We start from the raw sequence: 16,740 nt of genomic DNA on the forward strand, positions 1-16,740 counted from the left end.
AAGACAATAACATGGGTTGGCTATCTTCTTGAAGTCTTACAGGGAAGGGCACACTTGGATATGGTTTATAATTCTTTCTCATTCTGACTGGTTTATGGACACTCTATTCACGATCTACACTTATCTGATGTCGTATCCCCTGTCTTTTCAATCCTGTGCCCCTGCTATCTTCACCAGGATGCTCATTTTATGTAGCAACCTGATCCTTCTCATTAACTTGTAAAAATTAAATCTCTTTGTCAATCTCCATTCCTTTGTTCCTCTACATATAAAAAAACGTTGTCCCTGTGTCTGTTCAATCGTGCACCTGGCTCCTGTCCATCAAGTGTAAGTTCACCTCCACCTCACTCTTACCTGTGATCTCTTCTCTGGTAAACTTGCTCAAATGTTCGCTACATGTCATACTGTCTCTCACCAAATTTGCTCCTGTAAGTTTGTTCTCCTTCAATCCATTTGAAACATGTTTAGCGACTACTCTCTGCTACTCAGATACGCCAGGCACTTAGACACTTGATTTTTTTTTATTGAAATCTGCAGAGGTGAGCAGTGAACTTCATCTCAGGCAATCCAGAAGAAAAAGGGTGGTTGATGAATGATGACTGCATGTCACATTCCTTGTCTGGGGATCGGACAAAGGACAGGAAGAGCAAGGCCATATGGCAGCTGGTAAAAGGACTGCAAGATCACCACTGACGTTGAACACCTTGAACTGTACTGCTTTAAAGAGTGCCAGGTGGGATTCGAAAGCATGGAGCCACTTTGGGGAGCAATACTCCATTATGCTGCAAATAAATACAATAGTCTCATAATGAACGTACGCAATCCGTGGATTGGTGTTTGTATCAGAAATTAGTTATCATGGGACCTCCCACCCATCTACCATAACTAAGGATAAGGGTGCCCTCCAGAGTGGTGTATCCAACTGCAACAAGTCTAATTTGACATCACTCAATAATGGAATGCCATTTTAAACAAAAACGATCTACATATCACTATAGAGGATTGGGTCTGCACTTCTTGTTTTGCCACCATAGAGACTTTACATGCATACAGTGTGCCCACCTATTGTCTTACCTGTGCCCACACACTGACTGCATACAGTTCCATCCATCCATCCATTAGGACCATACTCTGTGCAGAGCGTTAGTGCTGCCTAAGCAGTCCCCTTGGCTATTGGATGCAATCCTGGACAGGTCGCCACTCTGACACAGGATACGAGCAAGCTGGCACTCATTTTGTCGAGCTCAAAAGGGTGACAGGCAGAGTCAACCCCACCTGGTATTAATTCGACAGCCAAGTTGGATTTGAACTCAAGATCCTAGGATCTCAAGCCCACCACCCTAACCATTAAGCCAACATTAAGCATACAGTTTGCCTTATACTAATAGCTCTCCAATGGATTTAAAATTATTTTTAATCAAAAAAATTAACATTTCTCTTTGCATTAGATCTGATCTGAAAACGTGCCATTTGTTCCAAGGAAATGAGTTATAATGAGCATTCCCTATCACGGGATAATTTAATTAGATCAGTGAGATATCTCCTATCATGTGTTCGAATTGTCTGTTGTGTCACATCTCGAATTAGCAATGCGAGAGATTGTTTAGTAATTTGTTGACATCCCTCTCGGCCCTCCGTCTTCTTTTTCTGACGTTGGCTCTTCGGCCGAACTCAGATCTTTTTTTATGTATTCATAGTCGAGGCTCGTGGAAGAACGAGCAACAAACCAAAAGGAACAGCAGAAGGATAAGGAGGAAATGCCAAGAGCAGGGTCGAGGGAGAAAATAGATGGAGACGGACAAACAAGGGATGTGGGTAACGATGAGGGGAAGGGGAGAACGCAAGTGGAGGACAAGATGGATACAGAAGGAAAAAATTGGGAGGGGCTGCGGTGGTTTAACTAGTGTATTGTTTGAGATGGTGGTGAATCCGTCTTGAAGACCTGGAGGGAAGGATGAGATTTAAGAGTGTGGAAGTTGGTTCCATAAGTAGGGGAAAAAGAGGAACAAATGAGTGGAGGTGAGCAGTGGTTCTTGATTTTGCAGTTCTACTGGAAGGGGGTTGCTCATGGTTCATGTCTGTACCTGGGGGAGAGGGGGACAGGACAGCGAGACCACCGACCTGTCTGTGATGATGAATTGATAAATGCATAGACTGAGCTTCATCATGACAGATTCCAATATCTTAAAGGCCTTGGTTTACATAGCGTCAAGCTGAGCAAGGTGTGAGGTAGAGGAGCCTGCCCAGAGGAGAGAACAGTATTCCATAAAGCTGAGGATGAAAGCCTTGCAGGTGGATAGGAGTTCAGGTGTCCCAACCAAGGACTTTGCATGATGGAGGATGCCCAATTGGTGATTGGCTTTGCAGGCCAAATTTGAAATGTGGATTGCCCAAGAGATATCATGGCTGAGAGTGAGACCCAAGAATTTGAATGACAACTTATTTGAGAGGGTTGTTGAGAAAGTAGATGGGATGGTTTGTGGCACAGTCCAGAGAGAGAGTGATTTCACTGGGTTAAAGATGGCATTGATTCTCAGCTTCCAGTGCTCTCGATGAAGCATTGCTGTGTGAAGTTCCTTTGTCTCCAGCTCCATACCCTATTTCAAAATGTTGATGTAGTTGAGAGCATCATCCTGCTTCATCCTTCCATGTTTAGGTGACCAGAGTATAAAATTAGAGACAGCAGTTCCTTTTTGCAACGGTTGCAGTGCTCAGCAATACTTCATCAAACATTAACTGACAGCCTGGGATGAGAACCACAGAGCTCTTTATTTGTCCAATGTTCAGACTAATGTACATTGAAAGCTGAATGAAGTAAGTGAAGTGCAGCATTCGTCATGTCCCTTCTCATGGGTTACAGTGTGGTTCATTCCTTGATACGCCAAGAGAGTGTCGACTAGCAATTTCTTCTAACAATAAGACTACGTCATCATCAAAGTCGAGATCAGTAAGAACCTACCATTTGACTCTTATACTCTCTCTTCATTCCAGTTGGAACCACAATTCCTCCTCCTTGCCTGTGGTAGCATTGCCAATACATACATTTTCGAAATTGCATTCGCCACTTGATTAGGGATTCTATATGTACCCGTCTGTAATTTCACGTTTACCTGCCTATCATTTCTCTGATTATTTCATCGTTTTTATTGTTCTGTTTTCAATCTTCTTCATGGTAGCATCATGGATGACATAAGCAATGTTTTAACAAAGAACACCTTATTTAACATGTTACATTAGGTCTTCGTGCTTGTTGTTTGTGTCCTTTATGACATCCCTAAAAACACAAATTTTCCTGTTTGGAATGATTTTCCACTTTGTTTCACTGCCAGCAGACAGGTAGGGTTAAAAAAAATCCTCTCTGCACACGCGCACTCGGTACCAGATTCCATACAATTTGCCAAATTCAGAGCTAAACTGCTGGTTAGAGTTCGGATTCATGTTCTCATTCTTGGTCTGGTCAAAAAAATTCAATTGAAATTAAATAGTTCTTCAATCATAGACTGACAGAGTGAACAAATTGCTTCACACCCACTTTGCTCTTCACGCGTGCGGGGTAAAGAAATACAGAAAACTAGAATAGCACTCAGTAGAGCGTATACCTCCGCCAGGCTGAACAGTTTACATTTTGTATCCCACTGATGTGCCGGATCTGGATCCGGATCTTCACCAAAATCTTATCGGCTTGTTCTTGTCACCTACCAAACCTAGTTTTGTCATAACTTGTCCACAACTTTTTGAGATATCGTGCTATATACCGGTTTTCGCCATATCATTCAATGAGTGAAGAATAGTTTGAAAGATTCTCAGATCCTGATCCGGATCTTCACCAAAATCTAAACAATTGGTCCTTGTCACACACCCAACCTGTCCATCAAAATTCGTCCGAATCCGTCCGCGACCTTTTGAAATATCCTGTCCACATGCAGACAGACAGACAGACAGACAGGGGTGAAAACATAACCTCCGCCCACCTTCGATGGTGGAGGTCGCAAGGCAACTGATTACTATACGTGTAGCACTGATAAATTCATGGAGCAGTGCCAAGATATTATGCTGTCTGTGTGTTCGTTCCGTCCTCATTGCTCTGTCCTCCTTTGTATGCCAACTTTCTCTGTTCCATCACTGTGTCTATCTGACTGCTCTGTCATTCAGCTCGTCCTTTCAGCTGTTATTGCATGGCAGTACTCAACACTTAAGGCTCCATGCCAAATTCCTTAAAGTAGCACAAACAACCTTGAAAAAAAATACACATATGGACATGATGATGGATTTGGATGGAGAAGGAATTCTTTTTTTTTTTTTTTGATTAGTGCAATAATAATGAAAGTAAGAAGCACCAGAAACACCTCTCACCTCGGCCATGCGCTCACGGTTGTTAGGTGGATTCAACGGCACTTCCGTGAGAAGCAGTGTGTGCTCTTCAGGTGCTGCTCGGAGTACTCTGTAAAAGCAATGATGCCAAAGGAGCCTGAGGCCCTCCCAACAAGTGACCATACCACGCTCAATGGGGTGCTTCAGGCTGAGAACGCTGCGCCGCCTCTGTGCCTCGTGGCCCACATATTCATCCTGGCTCCTTGCTCCAAGCATGACACCCTGCATTCACCACCAGCAACCAAACCAAATGTTTTCACTTTTATTAAATCATCTCTTCTTGGTTCTGCAAGGTCTATTCTTGATGATTCTATTCTTACCCTGAATCAAGATGTTATGGAAAAGGGTGATCTTTAGCATCCCACCAGTGCTGGAGAAACTTCCTTGCTAAACTCTGACCTGAGATCTCACCAGGTTGCTTCATGCATCTCGATACATTTGCTATCTTGGAGTGATAGATCCAGCATCGTCTGGTGAAACCTTTACTTCGTTGCATACGCAATCATGGATCATGGAAGACTGATGTGATAGACCGAAGTGATGTGAAAGACCAGCTCATGGAAGAGCGAGATGACGAAATTGCAGCAAACGGAAGAATGAGGAAAAAGGATAATGTGCTGACAGTGCTGGGCCAGTAGGGCCACAGTTTCACACAGCAAACAAAGAAATGAACAAAAAGGAAAAGAGGAAAAACAAGAGAGGAGGAAACCTTCAAGGAAGAGAGTTGGGTTAGGTAAGGATAATGGGGTGAGAAAAGATTGCTGGGAGGGATGGAGGGAGGATGACATGAGATGATGATGTACCACTTGTTTGAAGTCCTGGAAGGAAGAGTGCCATTGGACCAACTTTGAAAGGCAGTTACACAAATGGGAGAAATGAGTTACAAAGAAGCAGAGGTGGGTGGAAAGCTTGAATTTGGTCAATTTAACCAGGAAGAAGTTATTGGAACAATGTGTATGTCCTGGAGCAGCGGAGGAGGGTCAGGGGGCTGAGCAAGCGGAACTTTGCAGAGGTGCGAAAAAAAACAGAGAAGATGCCGACCTATCTGTCGGTGAGAGCAAAGGCTTTGTATTTCGGCCTCATCCCGGGAGATGTCAATAGTTGAGAATTTTACATTTCCCAGAATTCAGGATACACAGATGTGATGCTGGTGTTCTACCTCATAGAGGAGAGCATGACTCCACTGAGCTATAGACAAAGGTCTTGTAGCCTAGGTAGTTCTGATTTTTCAAGAAATGAGTTGCAATAACAGAGTAGGCCCAGTCTGCGACTGGATTTTGATGCCAGATTTACTATGTGATCAGTCCAAAGGAAGTGATGACTAATAGTGAGGCCTAGAAGTTCAAGAGAATGAACCTTTTCCATTGGCTGCTCATGGAAATTGATAAGTGAGTTTGTTTGATAACTCTTCCAGAGTAAGACTGAGATTTTCCATGATTGAAAAACACGTTTCATTTGTCATTCCATCATCGAATCAATTCCAGATCAGCAGAGAGTGATGTAGCTGCTGTCTGCCTGCCAGTGGGTTTGGTGTCCTGCACGATACAATGTGGAGTCATCTACAACAAAGTTGTTGATATCGACAAACAACAAACTGGGCCCAAGATATTATTACCTTGTGGCACTCCTGCCATCACTGTGAAAAGAGAGGAAAGGATTCCATTGATAGCAACGACTTCACTGTGTGAGTGTAAGAAGTCAGAAATCAAGGCGTGAACGTGGCCTTGTATGCCACAGGTAGGGAGCTTGGCAAGAAGAGCAGGATGCTAGAGATGCTCTGGAAGATGGTTCTGACTGCAACCATTACTGAGAGAAGAGCAGCATCATGTCCAGTTTTGAATGTCTATGACAGAATCAAAACTGAGGGTCAGAGAGCAGGATGCTTTAAAATAGAAAAAAATTGATGTCAGCAACGATCATGGATTTCAGGCAAATGGGAAGTGGCCAAGGGGGAACTACAGGCTGAAGAACTCAGACCGAGGAGAAGTAAGAGCAACGCAGCAGGATTCGAGAACTTGGGCACAAAGTCCAGCAGACATTCAGTACAAGAGGGTAATATGGGGGTAGAGCAGAATTGGCTGGGTACACAAATTTAGGAGAGGCCAATACCGAGTGAGACATTCTGCCTCATCTCAAACAGACTTTGGGATGATGCGATTTGAGGTGAAGGAGGGGGACGAGGGGAATCATAAATGAGACACTGATGAGATGAGATTCCACCATGACTATAAGGAAGGAAACTGGTTGGAGGGTTAAATCTTGAGATTTGCAAGAGGATGTATACACACTTGCTGCATGCTTACGGGAGGGATCTAAAGTAGTCCTCAGTCAGTTTAGCCTTCTATGTTGAAAATGCAAGCTGCATGACCGCAATTATCTCACCACAGGATTCAATGGACCATGATTGAAAGTTTGAATAGGATAGTTGCAGATGTGATGGCAACATATAGTACATGGAAGAGGGAGAGCGAGAGAGAGGAAGGGAGAACAAGCTTTGTGGAAGTATTCCCAGGCAGAAGCTTTGTTGAATTTGTTTCTTCATAATAGCAAGATATCAGCTTTGACAAGAACAGGGAGAAAGTGCTGTACCAGCTGCAGAAATAAGGATTGGAAAATTCACAGATTGGGTCAGACCGACAAAGTGAGTCACAGGAAGCTTTTGCTGCAATGCCACGGCTGTTTATTGAGTATGACCCAATCTGTGAACTCTCCATTGGGTTATATGGAGTCATCATCATTGGGTGGACAGTACACCACACAGACAAACATTAGGTGGTTGTTGAGAGATATTTGCCACCAGAGGTATACCAATTGGCTAGGAAGGGACATCGAGGAATGGCTGCGTTGACAATGCAATCCCACCTCCAGAACAGGGCAGGGGCTTGTCAAAATGAAGGTGAAAAACTCCCAGCGAGACACATGGAATAATCGCAGACATGCTCTGATAGGAACGTTTACATTGGGCATACAATGTCCTGAGCTGCCATGTAACTGAGATGGAAAGACCTCGAATATTGGTGGACCACCCGATTAAGCAGATCAAGGAAAGTACACGATTAAACTACCTTTTCATTTGTACTGGATTCTTCTAATCACCAAAAAGGACCAAAATACACTGGAATTCATTTTTCTATGAGCTGCTGACCCCAAAACCAATTGGACACATGGCATATATGATAATGATGATGATGTCATAAGCATGTCGGTCATCATTTTAACATTCGCATTATATTTACTTAACCTCCACTTGATAGTCACAGTGGCAAACAATTATCCTTAAAATCCATTTCAAAATCAGTGTAATTTGAAGGTCGGTTAAGGATAGGAACAGAGACCCAATAACAAGACCCTAATTGCACAATGGCAATCCTAAAGAAGTGATTGCAGTTATCCTTTTGTCACAAATTAAAATGACGTAAACCACAAACCTTTCGAACAGGATGTCCCACAACACCAGGGATAATCGCGCTCGGCCTGTTGTCACCGGCGAAGCCAACCTTGGTGATGTCGGACCCATTATCCATCACAATGATCTTCTGTCCAACTTCCGCCATGTTTCACTGGGTTCACTTGCAGACTGAGAGCCAATGAGATCGGATATAAAAGGAAGGGTGTAAAACTCTGGGGAAGCCACTGCAGAAGTAAACTAAATTTTCAGCTTCATTAGGGCAAAGCTAATGTTAACCGTTCTTCTCCTCATTTTATAATATTGGTTTCACGATAGTAACCACCTTTTCCACTCAGGTAACTGCCCTTTGTACTTTGTAGCATCTCGAGAAAGCCCACGCCTCGTTTCAAAGTTCAACCTCCTGCAGTGACTGCAGACGACTTGTATGAATTAATTCAGGCATTTCTTGGAATTAACAACTTCAAAATGTGGAAAATTGATGAAGTTGTTCACCTGTAACGTTCATTAACCACATGTTTTATTGCTTTATTTGAGCTCACAGTATGGTCTAGACTCTGGAGATGCACACACTCTTCTTGAAGCTGTCTATAGACCCGGTTTGAATCCTGACCTAGCTGTAAACCGTCATACTGGTGTTTCACGGGCAGGGTGATTCATCAATGTGTGTGCTGTCACTCAGATGGACGTTAATCGGGAGTCCTGTCCTCCTTGGTGGAAGTTATAGATCACATGGTGTCCTTTCCGAAGAGTAGGTGAGCTATCGCCGGCACCCTGAGCAAATTACAAATTCCTGCTCCATCACCAGCAGAGGGCACAGCCACCCCTTCAGAAATGTGGCTACACAGCAGCCTTGTGCTACATACGAACGAAGAATATATATATATATATATATATATATATATATATATATATATATATATATATATATATATATATATATATATATATATATATATATATATATATATATTGTTGCGGTTCTCAGACCGCATGCATACAACAGGTAGGTGTCCCAAGACAGTTATCCCATTATTATACGTGTAGATAGTCCCCTTCCTTTTGCTTAGTGGGACAACAAGGGAGGGCGTTGCGATGATCTCATAGCTAGTGTTGCTTAAATCATGTTTTCCTTCATTTCATTCCCACTCTTCTTCTTTTTTGATTATTCCTGAGCTAAATCAGCCACGTGCGCCTTGGAGGCCAGCGCGTGCGGAACCGCGGTGAGGGATCCGCTGCTCAGAGATTCTCGTTCCCGGGCGAGCCCTAAACCCGGCCTGTGCGGTGAGTGATGTGCGCTTGGCAATGCGGGATTGTCGACTCGGGCTTCCGATGGTCTGGGGAGAATTGCCGATTGCATGAGAAAGGCATGCAAATAAATACCTCTTGGGAGGCTGCACGAATGGTGTTTTTCACTGATGATAGTTAAACTCTATCTAAAGGGTAGCTAACTTCTCATAATTTGAATGTGTAAAACTACTCATTACCGATTAGAGTTAAACTCCATTTAAAGGATAGCTAACCGCTCTTGTAATTTGAATGTTTAAGACCACTCATTACTGATGAGAGTTAAACTCTATCTAAAGGGTCACTAACTTCTCTCTTTATTTGAATGTTTAAGACCACTCATTACTGATTAGTTAAACTCTATTTAAAGGATGGCTAACCGCTCTCATAATTTGAATGTTTAAGACCACTCATTATTGATCAGAGTTAAACTCTATTTCAAGGATGGCTAACCGCTCTTGTAATTTGAATGTTTAAGACCACTCATTACTGATGAGAGTTAAACTCTATTTAAAGGGAAGCTAACTTCTCTCTTTATTTGAATGTTTAAGACTACTCATTACTGATTAGTTAAACTCTATTTAAAGGGAAGCTAACTTCTCTCTTTATTTGAATGTTTAAGACTACTCATTACTGATTAGTTAAACTCTATTTAAAGGATGGCTAACCGCTCTCGTAATTTGAATGTTTAAGACCACTCATTATTGATGAGAGTTAAACTCTACTTAAAGGGAAGCTAACTTCTCTCTTTATTTGAATGTGTAAAACGAGTCATTACCGATTAGAGTTAAACTCTATTTAAAGGATGGCTAACCGCTCTCATAATTTGAATGTTTAAGACTACTCATCACCAATTAGAGTTAAACTCTATTTAAAGGATGGCTAACATCTCTCATATTTTGAATGTTTAAGACTACTCATCACCAATTCGAGTTAAACTCTATTTAAAGGATAGCTAACTTCTCTCTTTATTTGAATGTTTAAGACTACTCATTACTGATTGGAGTTAAACTCTGTTTAAAAGATTGCTGACCTTTCTCATAATTTGAACGTGTAAGACTACTCACATACCGATTAGAGTTAAACTCCATGACAAGGATGGCTAACTTCTCTCATAATTTGAATGTTTAAGACTACTCATTACTGATTAGAGTTAAACTCCATGACAAGGATGGCTAACTTCTCTCATAATTTGAATGTTTAAGACTACTCATTACTGATTAGAGTTAAACTCTATTTAAAGGGAAGCTAACTTCTCCCATAATTTGAATGTTTAAGACTACTCATTACTGATTAGAGTTAAACTCTATTTAAAGGGAAGCTAACTTCTCCCATAATTTGAATGTTTCAGACTACTCATCACCGATTTGAGTTCACTCCATGAAAAGGATGGATAACCTCTCATAGTTTTAATGTGGAAGACTACTCACTCACTTGAAATGAGCAAGAAGGTTTTTTTTGAAGTCTATCCGAATGCTCCTCCACAACTTGAGCATTTCTTAAGTAATGATAAACCATTTCTCAAATAATCATATGTGGTGCCACAGGATGAACCAAATGATTAGTTAAGTTACTCAAAGTCACGCACAACAGGTTCTATAAAACAAACAACTTTTATGCTTCATGTTGGATAGATTGAAGGAAACTTAATGATTTCACAAAAAAAAAAAACCAATCACTGTTATCTGGTTGCCTGCAGTGTCAAAACATGTCTATTTTGTGCCAATTGTGCTCTTTTTATGTGAACCCGTGACAAAAAATATTATCTCTCTGCTTGCAGCTGCTTGCTCAACCATGTGACGTCGACCAAGTCGGTCTAAGTACAGAATGTGTGGAACCAACCCTCCGATGGCCTTTTGCTCCCTTTTTTTCCCCCCCCTTTCTTTCTTCTAAAATGACATTGCTACATTCATCTAATTTTCTTCCCCCCTTCATTCCTTCATTGTTGCAGGACGATTCGACCTCCTGCCTGATGTGGACTTAGTGGTTAGGGTGGTGGGCTTTGGATCCGAGGGTCCTGAGTTCAAATCCCGCTCGGCTGTTGAATTAATACCAGGTGGGGTTAACGCGACCTGTCGTCCTTCCGAGGTCGGCAAAATGAGTGCCAGCATGCTGGTATACTGTGTCGGAATGGCGACCCGTCCAGGGTTGTGCCCAATAGCCAAGGAGACTGCTTAAGCAGCACCAACGCTCTGCACAGAGTATAGTCCCAATCTCCTCCTCCTCTCCTGGTGTGGGCTTAATGGTTCAGGTGGTGGGCTTAGGATCCTGGGGTCCTCAGTTAAAATCTTGCTCAGCTGTTGAATTAATACCAGGTGGGGTTGACTTAGCCTGTCATCCTTCTGAGATCAGCAAAATGAGTACCAGCTTGCTGGGATGATTGAGGCATTTGAGTATCATGTGTTACAGTGGTTACCTGTCCACAGTTGTGTGCAATAGCCCAGGAGACTGCTGTGGCAGCCTGGATGCTCTGGACAGAGTATGGTCCCAATGAATGGATGGGTGGTTGCTGTGATTCTACCTAATGCCAAAAATACAAATCCATTGGCCTGTTTAAGACTGGATTTCTTCTCCAAGTGGTGTATTTGTGAAGGAGTTTGAATCACAGATAAAAACAGTCGAGAACTGGCTTGATGTTAACACTGATAAAAACATTTAATCAGCCTGAGAAAAGTAAAAAGCTATCAGGTGCAATTACATGACGAATTGACAAATGAAGGGAATTCCTCCCACGTATCAAAGGTGTGTTCTAGTTATAATCAACTTGCTCACTTATGCATATTGGTAAGAGTTTAACTGGAGGTTTTGCTTCAGTCAATTGAAAGGCAGCTGGTTCTTTTTGTTTTTGAGGAAGACACCAATTGACCCGGCCAAAAATACTGGTCTGCCCTCTGGCTGATGGTGGCCAGGGCCTCAGTTTGACTGCTTTCTGCACAGATTCTGATTACTGCAGTCTATCTACTAGGACGACCTTTGGCACATTGTACATACTGCAACTGCAAGGAGGCAAGCTCTGTTATGGCCTCGAGCTGCTTGCTCCTCACTGATCTTCAATGAGTGGACATGCCCATCCTCTAGGGGTTTGTTTGTTTGTTTTTAACCAGGGTCTGCTGAACACCTGGTAAAGCATCTCAGTGTGCTGCCAGGCTGATACTTATGAAGTTAACATGTTTGCAGAACATAAAAAATCAAAAAAATCAATCCACTGTTTTCCAAACATTCCCTGGAATTGCAGTTGTTTTTTTTGAACAACATATATATAGTCCTGTGGATGTCCCCCACACCATTGTGCTTATTTACTTAAGGCAGCAACCAACCTTACTGAAGCTGACGCTTCATGCTGACCGGCGCAAGACCAATTTATCCAACGTAACACCGGAGCGGTTGCTCGAATTGTTGTTAATCCCGTGTGTGTTTCAACATGCATGGTTGAATCAATAAATTGATTATCAATTTAATCCCTCTGAGGGTTATCAATCAATAAGCCAAATCGTTTGCATGGCAACAAAGTTAGGAACTTGAACACACATGCAGCCTTTAAGAAATAAATGAAATAATTCTGTGCACAAAAGGCTGGGCCCGATGATGCAAGATAACAACTAGGAAGCACAGTTAAACTTAAACAGGGGGAAACTTTAAATAAAAAAACCCCTTGCCTCCAAACACAGTCACACGTACACATGACACTGGACCAAAGGACCATGTGCTTCAGGGCCGCAACATGTTGGGCAGAGTCCAGAACCGAATCTTGCACAGGATCCTGATGGCAGGAGAGTGGGGGAGGGGGGAAGAGAGAGACAGACAGACAGACAGATAGACAGACAGACAGACAGACAGACAGACAGACAGACAGACAGACAGACAGACAGACATCCGGTGCAGAGATCGAGCTAATTTTAAAGGCTTCCATACCATTACAATTTCCTGCCCTCAGAGCGTTCCCAGGAATTACATGACGGTCATCAGCCAATGGCAGACAGCCCTGATTGCTGCCCATGGAGGCGAAGCCACCTACTGGCGTTGGCGGCCAGAAATCGTGCTTTTTGCTGGCTTGAGCTTACCCCTAGGCCGGAAGGCATGCTTTGAGTAGGCCCTGCACCCTGGACCCGGTTCTTGGCCATTTCCATACACATGAGAAGGAGCATGTGGATGAGGCATTCTTAACTCTTCAATATTTAACTAATCAAATGGTCTTTCTTGTGGGCCATACATCAGACACTTAAACCTATGACATGTTCATACACTGTTGAAAAAGTTATAAGAATATGTGACACAAATGGTGTCTCAGGCCTTATATGGTTCGATGGCAGCCCTGATCGAGATATATCATAGATTTTTTTTTTAAATGGTGTGTGCTGCTTCCTTGCTTGCTGTATCTGCATTTAAAGGATTAACTGCTGACAACCCCCTTACTTGACATCCATTGAGTAGTTGGACATAGATCTCCTTATTTGGGTGTGGAGAGAAAAGTGATGTCATAAAGATGGCGTCACTGGTACCCATTGTGCTCTTGGAACTGACGTCACTTCCTTACCCAATTAACTAGGTTAATTGTGTAGGGGTGACCTCTCTTTTTCATTTGCCTTTAAAGAGATATTCAATAGAGTCGACTTAACTTTTTATTTACCTTCTTTTATTTCTCGACTCAATATTAACTCAAAAATTTAATTGTCTGTTCATTAATTGTTTTGCTCTCAACATCAAAACTAATTACTATTTCTATCTTTACAGAGCGTTGATTCCACAGAAGCAGTTTCTTGGCAAGAGTTATCCTGGGTGGTTTGTTATTGCCTTCCCAATGGTAGTGAAGGCAGGAATTTGCAATTTGTTCAGGGTGCTGGCGATAGCTCTCCTACTCTTCACGAAGGACACTGTGGGATGTAGTAATTATTGGTTGATATATTGTTTATTAGAGCTTGTGCTACTTCTTTTATACTAAAGTTGCTGTGTGTGCTTCTTTCTGTTTTTGCATATCTTCTATATATTACTAAAACTCTCATCATGTATGTATGTATGTATGTATATATGTATGTATGTTCCCGAAATACAGCCAAAATGGAACACAATAGCACAAAAATTTTAGGGCCACCTTACTCAACATTCTCCTGTCGTGTGCAGTATCAAGTTTCGTTCAAATCGGGCAACAAAAAAATTATTTAAAAAAATCTATTGCCGATTCAGTCAAGTACTCTTCGGGAGAATTTGATGAATGCAAACAACCTCAACGGTATAGTTCGCTGAAGCTATCTTTTTTTTCTTTTCCTTTCCTTTTTTTGAAATGATTTTTTTTATCAACCGCTGTCACAATGGGAACCCAACGGGTTCACGGGTCGTCTAGTTCCCAATAAAAGGACTTCAAAATTCAATAAATCTCATTTTTATCTTGCCAAAACGAAGTTTTTGCAAGATATGTGAGTCAGCTTGTATGTTTTTTTTTATTTTTTAAATTTTTTTTGTTTGTCTGTATCCACGTATAAAAAATTCTGCAGAGCACAGTTATCATTGGAAATTTTTGTAACTTCGCATATCAGAGGCCTATATAGGTCCCTTTCAGCGCACAACATTTTGAAGGTCAAGGTCAAAGGTCAAGGTCACTTTGTCGCAAATCAGGGGAGTCGAGGAAACCCTTATTTTTTGAGTAATTTTGATCGGATCATCTTCAAACTTCATGGGAATATAGTTCATGGTCTGGCGCTCAGCTGCTTATTTTTTGGTGGCGATTGGCCTTGACCTTCATATGTTTTTTATTTTTATTTTTATTTTTTTTTGTCTGTAATCACGTATAAATCACTCTGCAGAGCACAGTTATCATTGGAAATTTTTGTAACTTCGCATATCAGAGGCCTATAGAGGTCCCTTTCAGCGCATAAAATTTTGAAGGTCAAGGTCAAGGTCACTTTGTCGCAAATCAGGGGAGTCGACGAAACCCTTATTTTTTGAGTAATTTTAATCGAATCGTCTCCAAACTTTATGAGAATGTAGTATGTGGTCTGGCACTCAGCTGATTATTTTTTGGTGGCGATTGGCCTTGACCTTCATGGTTAGCGCCTGAGGTCAAACATATTTGACCCCAAGGTCAAATTTTCAAGTTTTAGGAACCATATCGTGTAGTATCTCAAATTGAACACCTAGATGAGTGCTTTCTAGATATGTCAAGCTTGAGACATTATGACGTCATTTGGTGACGTTATGAGGCAAACACATATTTTTCATGGTTACTCTGTAGAACGATTCTCATTGGAATCTCTCGTAGGCAGATATTCCTCAAGGAGTCGCTCCTGGTGGATAGCAGCTCTGTTCACCTCAGTGTGACCTTAAAGAAGTCACACGTGGTTACCTTTTGGCAAGATACGGGTCCATTGGTTTTCTTTTTTCTTTTCTCTGTTCCTCTCTGTAGTCTCTTCATATCTTGACCACCCTACCGTACATATCTATAAATATATGGCACCAACATTTCTGATGATTGGGACAAGGACGGACAAGGATATACAAGTAACTTTGGAGCAGGAGAAGGCCATTCGGCCCATCATACCCGTGCTACACCAACCCGAGAAACAATTGCCTTTCCACATGCAAGGGACAAGTCATGCCAATACACCTCTATCTCCAGTGCTGCTGGGTACCTACGTACTTTTTCTTCTGCCACTACCTTTCCAGGGAGACCATGCCATGCATTCTCTACTCTGATTGAAAGACCCAGGTCTTATTATTGTCCTAACTTTGTTCTTCTTACCTTGAAGGCAATGACCCCTGGGTCTATCACTGTCTATTCTGCTGAAAAGCTCTTCAGTACTGTCTATACTCTTCATTATCTCAACCATCATATCTCCTTGTAATCACCTCCTTTATAATGTATGAAGTTCTGTCTCCTTCAGCCACTCTTCACAGCTTCATATAGCTCGCCCCAAATCAATGCTGAAATATGTACGACCCTTATAATATACTAGTGGGGTCTGCTTCCACGTTGTAAGCAATAATATACCGTGCTTCCCCATTGTCTCGGGCCACTCACCTCACATTTGTTTTTTCCTTTTTTTTTCTTTTCTTTTTTTTCATTTATTTTTATTTTCATTTATGGATGCATTCCAAGGGTTCTATGATTTTTTCCTGGTGGATTGACTTCGATGTCCATCGGCACGCAAAATTACTGTGCTTCCCCATTGTCTCGGGTCGCTCACCTGCATTTATTTTTTCATATTTTTTTTTCATCTATTTATATTTTTCTTTACAGATGCTTTCCAACAGTTCTGTGATTTTTCCCGGTGTATTGGAGTCAATGTCCGTCGATTTGCAAAATTTCAGCTTTCTACGTCACCTGGAAGGTACCGAACATTAATATCAGCCAGTCAGTGAGCGGTTAGAATGAGCTTTTATATAATACTAGCGGGGTATGCTTACACATTGTGCACGGAGTGAAGATACACCTGTCTAGATTCGCACCTGACTTCAAGGGACAATAAAAACCACTGACAACACCCATTGTGTTAGCATACGAACCGTGTTTCCCCATTGTCTTGCGTCGCTCACCTGCAGTAATTTTTTTCATTTATTTATTTTCATTTATTTTATATTGTTGCGGCCACGGGTACCGAAACACCAGCTTGTCACTCAGGGCGATTAATCACTGGATGCGTGGATGCATTCATCAGACCAGATTCTGAAATCCGTAACAATAT

At 41.8% G+C, this 16,740-nt stretch overlaps 2 protein-coding genes across 3 annotated transcripts in view; one reads left to right on the plus strand and one right to left on the minus strand.

Annotated features, from left to right (window-relative positions):
• LOC147025394 (uncharacterized) overlaps positions 1-8,139 on the minus strand; it is a 57,026-nt gene extending 48,887 nt beyond the window's left edge. The window contains exons 1-2 of the mRNA XM_085886354.1: positions 7,800-8,139; positions 4,354-4,593 (exon numbers count right to left, since the gene is read on the minus strand). Coding sequence (XP_085742480.1) covers positions 4,354-4,593; positions 7,800-7,925 — 366 coding nt within the window. The 5' untranslated portion in view covers positions 7,926-8,139. The remainder of the gene's footprint in view (positions 1-4,353; positions 4,594-7,799) is intronic.
• A 629-nt stretch (positions 8,140-8,768) lies between these two features.
• The window catches only part of LOC147025395 (uncharacterized), a 29,581-nt gene continuing 21,609 nt past the window's right edge, over positions 8,769-16,740 (plus strand). Inside the window, exons 1-3 of one of the 2 annotated variants that reach the window (XR_015059490.1) lie at positions 8,769-9,061; positions 11,016-11,120; positions 13,796-16,386. The gene's annotated coding sequence lies outside the window, so the exon portion shown is untranslated. Of the gene's footprint in view, positions 11,121-13,795; positions 16,387-16,740 lie in introns of both variants that reach the window. The other variant, XR_015059487.1, reaches the window with a different exon arrangement.

Source organism: Eptatretus burgeri, chromosome 6 (genome assembly GCF_056783735.1).
Source record: "Eptatretus burgeri isolate ZD-2024b chromosome 6, Ebu_testis_v1, whole genome shotgun sequence".
Taxonomy (NCBI): domain Eukaryota; kingdom Metazoa; phylum Chordata; class Myxini; order Myxiniformes; family Myxinidae; genus Eptatretus; species Eptatretus burgeri.